Below are 12,705 nucleotides of genomic sequence, written 5' to 3' on the forward strand. Positions count from 1 at the left end.
CACTTTTACCCCAAATTAGGTGAATTGTGTCGACCCAGCAGAGTGAGTTGATGATTTCGCGGGCTGAAGGGAAGAGAAGAATCACCATTTTGAACATTCCTGCAACTTCTTCTCTTTCTTGCATCTGGAGACTTCTGGCAACAAACACAACAGGAAACTGGAGTCCTGTGTTCTCACAGAGGATTATTGAAATGGCTAAGAAGGAAAAGACATATGACATCCCTCTCCCTATGGACATGTGTGGCTGTGACTAAGTTGGTAGAGTGGTTGTCCAGCAGTTGTGAGGTTGTTAGTTCAAATCTTTTCCTCCACATGTCAATGAACTGCACTGAACCCCAGTTGGCTTCCAGTGGAGGGTTTGACAGCCTTGCATGGCAGAGGGCACTTGTGTGTGAGTTCCAAATTTTTCTAACTTTAAAGTAGCCTTCCCAGACCCCCTGATAAATCTTGACCCAGAACGCAGGGCCAAATCTTCAGCCCAAACGGCTGGGTAGAAATAACCCAGCATTGGCTCGGTCCCTTTTGGACCCAGCTCTGGGTCAGTAATTTCACCCAATGTGGGTTATTTTTACAGTAGCCCAGCAGTTTTAAGAGTGTGTAGTGCACAGAACATGTTTATCTTACGTATTGGAAATGCATTTACAGTAGCAAAAAAAAAAAAAAGAAAAAAAAAGCATCTAAGTCAAAGTGATATTCACTGTCATAAAAAATAAATAAAAAAATGTTGTGAAATGTGTTTAGTGACTGATAATGTGTCTAAGGTTTTGCAAAAAAGAGCAGATGGGTTTTGCAAATTGAGCATAGGACCTGAACAGTGTTGAAGTTTTTGCCAAAAGAGTGTTTGATTCAAAAAATGAGTTTTGGCCACTGAGAGTTTGGTTCAGAGAATGGGGTTTGGCGTTTTAGCAATTGTTAAAAACTGTAAAGTCTCATATTTGTCACCTGTCATTTCAAGATGAAAGATTTTGTTGTGGCCAAAAAAAAAAAAAAAAATGCCATTCAGAAGACTGATTGTAGCTCAGTCTCACAGGAGAGTGATCAGAGGCTGCTGGTTGTAAACCTCTGTCGCTGCAGGTCTCAGATGATGACTCCCATGAAAAAACATATCCTCAGAGGGTCATGCTAAACAAAAAACAAAAGATACATAAGTCAATGATATTGTGCAACAACTTTCGTCTATTTTTTTAGGTTGTAGAGCTCAATCTGAAGGAAAGGACTGCAGAGAGGGAGAAGTGAAATACACTTGCAACAAGGAAAAGTGTACAATGACTGGTGTGATCCAACAATCTGGTGTCCCGAAAGTGATCATCAAGTATCCTGAAGAAGACAAGCAGAGAAAGAATTCCAACAAATTAGAATTTGAAGTTGGTGAGTAAAATGCTGTCAACGGGAATCAAATTATATGATAAAAAATGTGGATTATTTCTTTTTAATGGTAAATGGTCTACACTTATATAGCGCTTTTACACTGCATTGACAGAGCCCAAAGCACTTTGCACTGCATTAACGCACTCACCCATTCACACGCACATTCACACACCAGTGGAGGCGGCTGCTATGCAAGGCGCTCAGTCCATCCAGTGGGGGCAGTTCAGGGTTCAGTGTCTTGCCCAAGGACACTTCGACATGCAGACAGGGGGAGACAGGAATCGAACAAACAACCTCCCGATTGCAAGACGACTGCTCTCCCCACTGAACCACAGCCGCCTCTTAATGCCTGTCTGTAAAAACTCTGCTAGAGTCCATCGATCATCCGTCCGTCCTTTATACCTGCTTTATCCAACTTACAAAACACACACACTTGTTCCTTAGTGTGTGGACTGTGGACTTTGAGAAGTGAAGCCAGAGAAAATCCATGAAAACACATTGAGAACATGCAAACTCCAGACGGGAAATCCTCAAGTCTGCTGCTCAACCACAACACTAAATTCCTCCACACAATAAACCCAAAGGCAGCAGTGTAACGCCGTGTTTCCACCAGACATGACGCAAATATTTCGCGCAATGAGATTACATACAAAGTCAATGTAATGACGCAATTGTTGCTTAATCTTGAGCGGCGGGCGGCAAGCGATTCCAGTGAAAAATTTGCGTGCCTGTGGACTTGCACTGCCATTTGCCGCCGCCCGCCGCTCAACGATAGCGGCCCACCGCTTCATCGCTTGACGCTCGTCGTTCGAGTTGAAATAATTGAACTTTTCAAGCGAATTCGCGCCAGGACAGCCTGTCAGCGCGGAGGTCTTCACGGACCTTCTGATGAAGGGCAAGCAGGGCTCCGACTATGCAGAACAGTTGGCGTGATGCCAAGGCGAGCAGCGTGTGACGTGCGTGATTTCATGTGTTCGCCGCTTCTGGTGGAAACACAGTGTCAGTCTGAAGCAGCACTGGAACCGGCCGTCATTCGGGCGCAGCTCCTGCAGAAGACGGTGGAACTCACCGAGCTCAGACCGCCTCCGGAGGGCAGCATGCATCCAGAAGCGATGCCGCCGCCTCGGCGCAGCCAAAGCAGACTTCTCCATGCCAAATACAGAGCAGCAATGATGGCAGGCAGAGTGTCTCAATCTCAATCTTTATTTGTAAAAGCACTTTCTATATTCATAAAAACAATGCAAAGTGCTGACAAAGTGTAAAAACAGTCATAAAAAACAAAACAGAGCAAAAACCACACCATCGATCAGTATGCCCACACACACACATAGAGTGAAAGAGAGAGAGAGAGAGAGACAGACAAACAGACAGACAGCTGGGTGCACACAGGACTGTGGGACAAACATCAGAAGAATCCTGCCCACTGCTGCTGTGCAGGAGACGGTGATGAGGAGGGTTGTGATGTTTCTGCAGGATGTTTTGTTTTGCATATTTGTGCAATAAAACTCGTGCGTCTAGCATGGCGCCATTCCATTTGTTGCATGCAGTCGCGTTCAATGCGTCTGGTGGAAACACGGCGTAAGGAGAAGCCTAAAGCCATGCCAGTTGATCAGAATCCTGGAGAAACCCTGCGTTGAGTTCTCCTGTGTTCTCCCTTGATGACAACAAACATTTCTTCCGATCGTTCCCTCATTTGAATCCTTCTGTTGACGTCGCTCACCGTGTTTTTCTGGGCAATCACTGCAACACTCACACAACTGAAATCACAGTCTGTTAGAGCTCGTAATTCAGCATCAGGATCGTAATAAATCAGATCCAATGTTTTTCTTTTTGCAGATGATGCCTGTGTGACAGCTTTTCCTCACGTTGCTAAAAAAACGAAAACAACCACCATTGCCTGCAACCTCGCTCATATCATCAACTCCTCATCCACTGACAAGTTTTTCTGCAAAGTCAATCGTTCTGACTGCAGTCCCAGCAGTGGTGTCAGTATCACACCAACCAGCAGAGGCTTCAACATCACCATAAGTCAGGTAACTCTGAAAAACCAAGGAGAGTACTGGTGTGGGCTCAAAGAAAACACAAAATATTCCGGAGAGAACAAGAATTATTCAGCTGCTCTCAAGAAAATCCAGCTGCTGGTTGAAGGTGAGTGTTTCAGATCTGAAGTCACACCTGATTTGACAGGAAACATCCACAGAATGATGTGACAGAATTCCTGTTTGTCTCCAGATATCAAATACTTTAGAAAATCCCGGACCACCGGTCACAACGTCTCATACCACTGCAACTACGCAGACTCCCCAGCTGTTGTCGACTCGTTCATCTGTAAGGGAGACGATCCACGCGTGTGTCAGACCACCGTGAACTCCTCAACGCCTGAGAACGGAAGGTTTTCAATGAAAGACGAGAAAGATCAGAGAAATATCACAGTAACCATGAGAGAGCTGACAGTGAAAGACAGCGGGTCGTACTGGTGTGGAGCAGAAACCTCCGAGAGAGAAGGCGGGAAAATCTTCTTCAACAGACTCTCTCTGACAGTCGGTGGGTCGACTTATTATTGTAATGACTGACTGTAATTCAGATCCATTCAGCAGTGATCTCTATCAGGACACAGATTACAATAAATACAGTCAATACATGGTGTAAACGGTTCCTCAGGACTTGGCATCCTTGATACTTCCAGTATGGTCGGTGTGACAGGAGAGTTAGCTTTGTCCCTACAGCTTTCATAAAGGGAGCCTGGGTTTGCTGGTGTTGTTGTTTGGGCTTTAAAAGCTGTGTGGTATTTTGAGAAAGGTGATTCAGCATTTGACTGGTGAAGTTAGCAGTGCTAATAACAAGTGTTACTCCCTTCGACTTTGAATCAAGCTACAGAATAGTTCTTGGTTATTGCTTGACCAGTCTTTCTCATGCCTGAAGAAGTTGCTTTTCTCTAATGGCCTTTAACAATGCCGTCAGAACTGAGAAGGAAAATAGAAAACTGACATTAATACTTTAAAACATGCACATGAAATAAATAAATAAATAACCATATATTAACCAAACAATGAATTACAAGCTCATTTGGCTTCTCCAGTCACATGCATTCATATAAAAAACCTTAACACAGGAAAACTAAAAAAAACTCGTTCCTCATTGGCCTCATTAAATCAAGGGGAATAAAGGTGAACTTATAGGGCTTCTTCTTGACAGTAACGACACTTTTTGTCTTTTAATAAAGTTGTTGTGATCCATCTCTTGTGGATACTCGCACAGCGCCTCTTGTGGCTCGTAATGTGTGTGCCAATTAATCTGGTCCCCCGAGCAACAATACAGATGCATAGAACAAAAAAAAATAAGTTCCTCTCTTATTTACAAGATCTTTTTAACAAAATAAATGCTCTACATATACACGAATTTACTGTGATGATTATTTATTATTAATTAAAGGTGCTGTAGGCAGGATTACCTTCGCAAGATGGCGATTTGACCCATCCAAGATGGCGATTTGAAACCCGTAGTCGGGGCCGGCAGTGTCACGGCTGCCTGCGCCGGTGGGTTGATTCACCTGTGACCTTTTCACGGCGGGCCTGGGGTCAAAGCCTTTTTTTAAGAACTACAGTAGAAACAGACAGTGTCCTCCGGGGAGTTTTGATGATGTTATGTCTGATGAAGCAGGTAAATATGCGGGCCTGGACTTCCTTGTGTGCGAAAGAGCTTTAAAGCGGCGCCCCCTCGACCAATCAGGATAGAACCTCAGGGGCTCTTCTGATTGGTCAAAGATACCTGGAGCGGTCGAGATTCCTTTTCAGCTCAGAACAGAAACAGATGGACACGCTGCGCCCTCGCGGTAGTGCAATTATGCTACACTCCTAAAGGATTATCAATGGATACTCTAACATTTAATCCAAAGAAAACAGAAAAATTAGCATTGACTAGCAAAATCTTTAATATGTATCACCTTTTTAACTGAACCATTAAATAATTAACCAAAAAATATAAAGATGTCTCTGATGGCAGCTGCACCAAGACTGTAGTTTTTGGTGGAGCTTTGTAGTCATCCGAACACTACAAGCTGAACACTTACTATCATTACCACGGGAAGTAGGGGTGCTGGGGGTGCTGCAGCACCCGGTCTTTTGTCACGCAGTCACGATACATATTGTTTTTCTCACAATGAAAAAAAAATCCCGGTAAACTTGACCTGATTGATTGATTGGTCACGTGTGTTTTCAGGGCCTGCACAGTCATCCTCCTCAGCCTCTCCTTTAATCCTGACGACTGAACCTTCTGTGGGGAGTCACAGTAAGACTGGATCCTTGAACTGCTGAAAAACAACATGCATAACAGAAGATTTTCACCTGGTTTACTGACCCTCTGCATGACTTTCTATCCGCCCAACATGTTGAGTGTGTTTCTTTGTTTCTCTTATTTTCCATGTGTTTCTCTGTCTTTGTGTGTTTTCCTGTCTCCCGGGTTGCAGGCGGCTCTCAGGCCCACATCAGTGTGGTCATCCGTGTCGTCCTGGTGCTGCTGCTGCTGCTGCTTGTGCCAGTTTCAACTCTCATCTACAAACGTGAGAACACTTTATATTCATCAACACAAGATTAGACAGATTTGCAGAGTGTGTTTGGACGGAAAAAACACCCAACCTCCTTCCTGTCTGAGAAACATGATCTCCAAATAGCGATAGCGGAGACGATGTGAGGTTTAAAAAAAAACTGCTGAAAGCCACAGAGTTGATGATCATTAGTAAATACGTCAACTAATCAGTATGAAATGGAAAAATAGTGAATTATCTGAAGATGAAACTTTCCCAGTGACTACAGGCTGATGCTGTCCTGTACTTACCCAACATTAGGCTACTTCTTGATTACAGCTGCTGGTTTGTGCATCTAAAATAAAGTGGAGTAAATTTGAAATGGCCTGTATTATTAATGCATTACTCTGATCAATAATAAAGTTAACTTTACTCTCAACACTGCTTCAGACTTACATCAGAATTTGTTGTTTAATTTCTTATTAAAGCTAGGGTTGGCGATTTGAATGAGATGCATACTGGTTAAAATGATCTTTATGACCCGATGGGAAACAATTCATAGCGTGTTCTTAAAGAAGTTTGGAAAATATCCGCTATCTACAGCAGGAGTAAAACGGGAAAAACAGCAACCAATCGTCTTGACGGGACACCTTTTTTTAAACCAATCAAATCCCTTCGCCGTTCGACCTGCCCTCTGCGCGTACATGTCAATGGCGTGCACTGACCCTGATTCAGTGCGCGCGTAGAAGGACGGAGCGTCGTTGCAGAATGGCGGAGAAGAATGTTTGGGGCTTTACTTACCAGTGAGTGCGCCATAACTTGGCATAGTGCAAATAAAGAAAAACGAAGAAACGAAGCGCTGAGGACAGGTTACGCCAGGAACGCACTGGACGCGAAAGTGCTGCGCGCACCGCGGAACGTCTCTGCGTCTCCCCTCCCAACGGAGCTCCTTCAATGGGGTGGTCGCAGGGCGGAGCTTTGGGGAGATGCTACATTCGTGCTACATGCTAGTTTTCCAAGATCGCCAACCCTAGCTTTAATAACAACAACATGTAACTCCTGTTTCATTGAATTCTTTCACTTTCTCTTATATTTTGACAGGATGTTCAGCGTCAAAAACCTCAGCAGCACCGAATAGAAACAGCACCAAGGAGGTGAGTGGACAACCCATAATTCTGCATACAGACCTCATAAAGTACACAATCCACACAAATTCTGTTCCAAGTAAATTTCAGACAACTTCTTTCCTTCTAAATATTTAAACAATTTATATTTCTTCAGAAAGGTACAACAATCAATATTTTGTAGGCTGGTTTATAGCCAGAGTGTTGTGATGTATTTCATGTTATTCCACATATCAGTTTGATTACTAAAGAATATTTTGTAGGCTGGTTTATATCAGTGATTACTAGCAACCACTTTTTCAATTAATTAGTTGATTGATTGATTAATTGATTGATTGATTGATTTTCTCTTATTAGTTTAATTTAAAATTTTTTAGCTCAGTTAAAAATTAACTGCATTTACCTTGCCTCGTAAACCAGCCGCGCCCACTCCTCATCCGCATTTGGATTTTGGAGTTGGGCTCAGTCTGGTAGGAGCCCGTAGAAGAGGATTTCACTCGGTAGTGAAACGTCCGAGTCTATCAGCGTTGCCGCTTTTTGTTTTCAAATTTTTTTGGCTAATTCCGGTGGCTAAACCGGACGTGATGCTATCACTACGAGTAGTGGAGATGACGGACTTTAACTTTAACCATCGTCTGAAAGCTGCAATAAGTAAAGTTAGAGCCAAAATACCAAGAATTACAACAATCAAGCAAGAGCGAGAGTCTGCGCTTGGTGAGTTTGTAACAGAAAAATCGTTTTCGTGTGTCTTTACGTGTTGGGAAGCTCGAGCTAATGAGCTAATGCTAACCCTTAGAGAAGCTAACGCATTTTGATGACATTTTTGTTTTGAAGCGCTGATTGGCTGAAGTACGCTGTCAGTCAAAGGAGTAACCGACACCCCCTGCAAGAAGTTTCTATGGGCTCCTATCCAGACTGAGCCCAACTCCAAATCCAAATGTGGATGAGGAGTGGGCGGGGCTGCTTTACGAGGCTAGCATTTACGCCCTTGTGCATAAAATATAAAAATATGTAATGTTTGATATTGGCCCATCTTATAACCCCAGTCATATTCATCACACCCTGTCAAAAGTGATTTGTGTGAACTGGCACATGTCAGAGAGGCCAAACTGGTTTATTTTCCATATCAATGTTAATGCTATGTTGAAAACTGAAAAATAATCACGTTTGCCGGCATTTTTTGCTTTACATTCTAACTTACAATTAAACATGTGAATGAAATTATCTTTGTGTTAACAAGTGTCTCGCCTTCTCTTATTTTTTAATCTTCTTCTCTGCAAGGATTCCATCTATGAGGAGATGAAAGCACGCCCCCCCCCCATGCCAGACTATGGTACTGCAGCACTGATCCATTCCTCTCTTGCTTACAGTCGTTCATTATCAACACTTATACATGTGTAGCAGTGGCGGCTGCTGGTCTTCCAAAGAGGGGAAGCTCATTTTCAGCATACATTGTAATATGTGTAATCTGTTTTTTGTATGTAAATTCTATTAGCTTTCATGCCTTTTGTACGCTCTGTCAAAGTTAGACAGATCCCCAAAGCCCACTTGTGACCAGACAACACCTCCCTGAGATAGTTTCATCCAGAGGCATGGCCAGCAGTACATTTTATTGGTGACAGCGCTTCCAGTCAGCAGCTCACCTTGTCAGACCAGGACAGCTGAGAGGACCTGTTGCTTTTCCCCACCTTTCGGCACCAGCTCAGTCTTAGGAGTTGATCTGTTATGCAGTTTAACACCAATTTTCTCTTCGTAAGGAAGACTATCAAATGGCTTCGCCAAAATCCGGTCCACAACATTTACATTGTCTGCCGTTGTGTGCAGCTAGCGAGCAGCTGGAGCTGCTGGAGGCTGGAGCTGTGTGAGAGAAGGGGAGAAGCTCCACAGCTGCTAGTCGAGGACAGAAACTACAGAGTGACCTAAACGAGTCTCCAAACACAACGCTAGTCGTTTTTCACAAACACAAAGTCTCCAGGGATCAGCAAAGCCTCCGAATCAACTCAGCACAACAGAATGAAAAACTTCAGAAGCGCTTTGGTGCATTTTTTTTACTTCAAGATCGCTGATTTGCTCATTTCGCTGTCAATCAAGCTTCACACAGATCATCCAATCACCATGCAGAAGCTCAGCGTCCAGGCCAGCTCACTGCCCCATAGACCCCCAGAGACGCTGAGCGTCCGTGGGCGGGACCAGCCCAGCATTTTATCCAATGAGCGTCCAGTTTCACTGCAGCAGAACAACCCACTCTAGCTTCCGCATAGACGCTCAGCGTCCAGCTGTTTAAAGCGCCGTGCCGCTGCGAGGAGGAGTGAGAAAAAAGCCGAGTCAATTACTTGAGATAAGTAGCCGATTCTGAACGAAAGATGAACGTGTTGTAGCGCATATTTAGTCAATGAAATGTTCACACAACAGTAAATATTGGACCACTTATTTTTTGACATTTTAGGGGAAGTTGAGCTTCCCTTGCAGTCTTAGAGCAATCGCCACTGATGTGTAGGACTTAGTAATTGTGTTGAGAAGACTCGCTGCTGCTGAGGCTCACCTGATATGCAGTGATTGCTGCAGATCATAGCATGCTTAGTCATCTACTCATTCCAATCCCATCTTCTGATGGCTTTGCATGTGTTGTTTGTCTTGAGTCGATCACGAGTCGATAGTATTCTGTAAAACTTGTTGTTTTTTATCAAAACGGTTTGTGAAGCCAACTTCACAGCAAGACACGATCACTGCTCTTCCTGCTCTCTTTCTGCAGTCAACATGCCCATTGGAGCGGCGAGTGACGTAGACGGATGATCTACAGCAAACCTTCCCACAATGCACCCCGTCTCCCTCTATCACACCACCATCAACATTCAGAGGCGCCCTGATCGAGACACTGATGATTCAAAGATCCACAAGCACGAGTCCTGCCAAAATGTGGCTGTGAAGTGTAAAGTGCCATGTCTTCCTCCTCCTCCTCATCATCATCATCATCATCCTCTTCATCCTCAATCCACAATGAACAAACCCTGACAGTAGTGACAGTTCTGTCAATTTTCTATTTCTATCTTTTTACTTAACGATATCCATTTGTTTTTTTTAGAATTTACAGTATATGTATCAGTTCTTTTGATATTGCATTTTCCAAATTAAGGACAATTTAAAAAAAGACAAACATTGACTCTATTTTTGTGAATTCCATGACAAATTGAAATTAAAACAAATGTTTTCAGTGCTGCATTTCTAAACGAATTGTTTTTTTTTCTCTGCCTTTTGCACTTTTTTACAAATATGTGCACTTGTATTAGCAATTTGCAATTAGCAATGTATCTGTCTGCATGATGCAATTTTAATTACGTTTGTATGAAAAACTTCTCTTGCTTCACAAAATTATTTTCTGTGTCAGATTTATTGTCAGTTGTAAACATGATTTCATTTTGTTTCATCAAATTCATCAGGACAGAAAAAATAAAGAATATAACTTGTAGTTTGCGGGTGATTCATAAAGCTACACTGCAGCTATATCTAAAAAACTTGGAATATCGTGAAAATGCACAACATTTTTTGTCACTCATTTCAAAAAGTAAAACCCATATATGACAGTCTCATGACACAGAGAGAAATATTTCAAGCCTTTATTTCTTGAAGTTTTGATGATGTTGGCTTTTAGATAATGAAAACACAAAATGAATTGTCTCAGAAAATTTGAATATTGTGAGATAGTTCAGTTTTGGAAAGTCATGATGTCACATCCTAATCCGCTATTAACTCAAACCACCTGAATGTTTCCTGAGCCTTTAAGTGTCTCAGTCTGGGTCTGAAGGCCACTCAATCCTGGGGAAGACGGCTGCCTTGACAGATGTGCAGAGGACAGTCACTGACACCCTCCACAAGGAGGGGAAGCTGAAAAAGTCATTGCTAAAGCAGCTGTTTGTTCACAGAGAGCTGGACTGAAGCACATTCAGTTGAAAGTTGAGTGGAAGAAAAAATTGTGGTAGGAAAAAGTGAACCAGCAAGAGGGATGAGCGCAGCCTTGAGAGGATCATCAAGTAAAATCCATTCAAGAATTTGGGGGAGCTTCATAAGGAGTGGACTGAGGCTGGAGTCAGCGCATCAAGAGCCTCTTCACACACGAGGACAGCAGGGCCGAAGCAGAGGAGAAAGCTGCAGCGCATGAGGATGGGAGGGAGGACAGAACAGGGCAGAGGCAGACAACAGGGGAGACCCAGCCGAAGGGGCAGGACCCAGAGGGTCTTATATTCTGATGAGAGTATCTTTAAATTTAAAACGCTGTCACATGGTTCAGGTCGAATTACTGTACATGAGGTGTTAGCTCCCTCTGCCTGTAAGTATTGCAAGCTCTGCTCAGGAAAAGGCTGAGCCGATGAAAATGTCATACCTGCCTCACTGCTTCTTCGTACACACGGCACATAACAACAAGAAATAGGTCAGGCTGGTTCACTGACCACAGTGTTAATGTGCTTGATTATCCAGCAAACTGTCCTGACCTGAACCCCTCAGAGAGTCTAGGCCCAACAATGCAGATGGCCTGAAGGCTGCCATCAAAGCAACCTGGGCTCCCATTACCATTCCTATCACTGATCTCATGTAATATTTTAATTCTATGAGACACTGACTTTTGGGTTTTCATTATCTGTAAGACATCATCATCAACATTTCAAGAAATAAAGGCTTGAAATGTTTCACTCTGTGTCATGAGCCTATATTGTGTAGGAGTTTGACTTTCTGAAGAGTGACAAAAATATTGAGCATTGTCATGACATTCTAATTTCGTGAGATATGCCTGTAGGTCCAAGAGAGGACAGAGTGCCTCTGTGGGTCAAATGTTTGTTTTTATTGGTTTGTGCAATCCAGAATACAAAGGGCCAATCGCATAATCTAAAATTCATTTAATGGGTTCAGTGTAAACATAAACTTGCACACAGAGACATATTCTGATCAAAAATGATCCAAACTGAAAACAGCTTAAATCAGGAAATGTTAACAATGTGAAATGTAATTGAAATGTGTGAATCTGATCGTAAGGGTGGTGAGAGGAAGCTGCATGTCCTGGAAAGGCCCAAAGACGACGTTCAAACAGATCGAGAATCGATTTCTTTACTGGAGGAAGAAAAGAAAATGAGAAAGAAAGTCATCTGTGATGCTCTATCAGTCAGTAGGGCTGTAATAAACTTCATTCGTCTTTAATGCTGTCAGGGTTCTTGGGCGGAGCAACTGTGTTTACCACACTGAAACAGCAGCTCAGCGCTGAGTGGAAGAGATAAAAAAAGAAAAAAGACGAGTGGTTTGAAAAAAGAGTGAAACCAGGAACTGGTACCAGTCAGAGAACTGAACATTTCTCATCGATGATTTCAGCAGACAAGATGAACAAAATGAGGACGTTTCACCTTCTCCTGGTCTGCCTGACAGCAGGTAAGAGTCTGATGAGAACCGCTGAGGTGGAATTAACCACAAGGAGAGGAGTCGATTTCAGGACACGTAGCTCAGCTTCAGTTATCGTGCTTTTAGACAAAATATGTGGCTCACACTTCACTCACTCAACAGTTGTCGTGGTTTTTAGACAGTGATAGAGCCGTTGAATGGAATAAAACTAATTTCTATTAAAAAAAAATAGCTTAAGCAAATCATTTTACCACAGATTGAACAGATAATACTTTGTGGTTCTTTTTAAAACTCAAATGTTTTTGAAGA

General features: G+C 42.9%; 2 protein-coding genes across 5 annotated transcripts in view; both read left to right on the forward strand.

Moving 5' to 3' along the window:
* The first annotated feature begins 2,924 nt into the window (after positions 1-2,924).
* On the forward strand, positions 2,925-10,143 carry LOC115388499 (CMRF35-like molecule 8). The gene is made up of 8 exons (XM_030091661.1): positions 2,925-2,946; positions 3,205-3,516; positions 3,601-3,912; positions 5,587-5,655; positions 5,834-5,926; positions 6,992-7,044; positions 8,296-8,347; positions 9,767-10,143. Exons 1-8 carry the CDS (start codon positions 2,925-2,927, stop codon positions 9,805-9,807), a joined length of 954 nt encoding a protein of 317 aa, XP_029947521.1. The 3' UTR covers positions 9,808-10,143.
* Positions 10,144-12,309: 2,166 nt separating this feature from the next.
* Positions 12,310-12,705, forward strand: part of LOC115389257 (CMRF35-like molecule 8) — a 29,445-nt gene continuing 29,049 nt past the window's right edge. For all 4 annotated transcript variants that reach the window (XR_003931555.1, XR_003931556.1, XM_030092743.1 and 1 more), the window contains exon 1: positions 12,310-12,426. Coding sequence is in view for 2 of the 4 variants with exons in the window: in XM_030092743.1 (XP_029948603.1) it covers positions 12,360-12,426 (67 nt within the window). In the remaining 2 variants the exon portion in view is untranslated. The remainder of the gene's footprint in view (positions 12,427-12,705) is intronic.

This window comes from Salarias fasciatus, chromosome 5, assembly GCF_902148845.1.
Source record: "Salarias fasciatus chromosome 5, fSalaFa1.1, whole genome shotgun sequence".
Classification (NCBI taxonomy): domain Eukaryota; kingdom Metazoa; phylum Chordata; class Actinopteri; order Blenniiformes; family Blenniidae; genus Salarias; species Salarias fasciatus.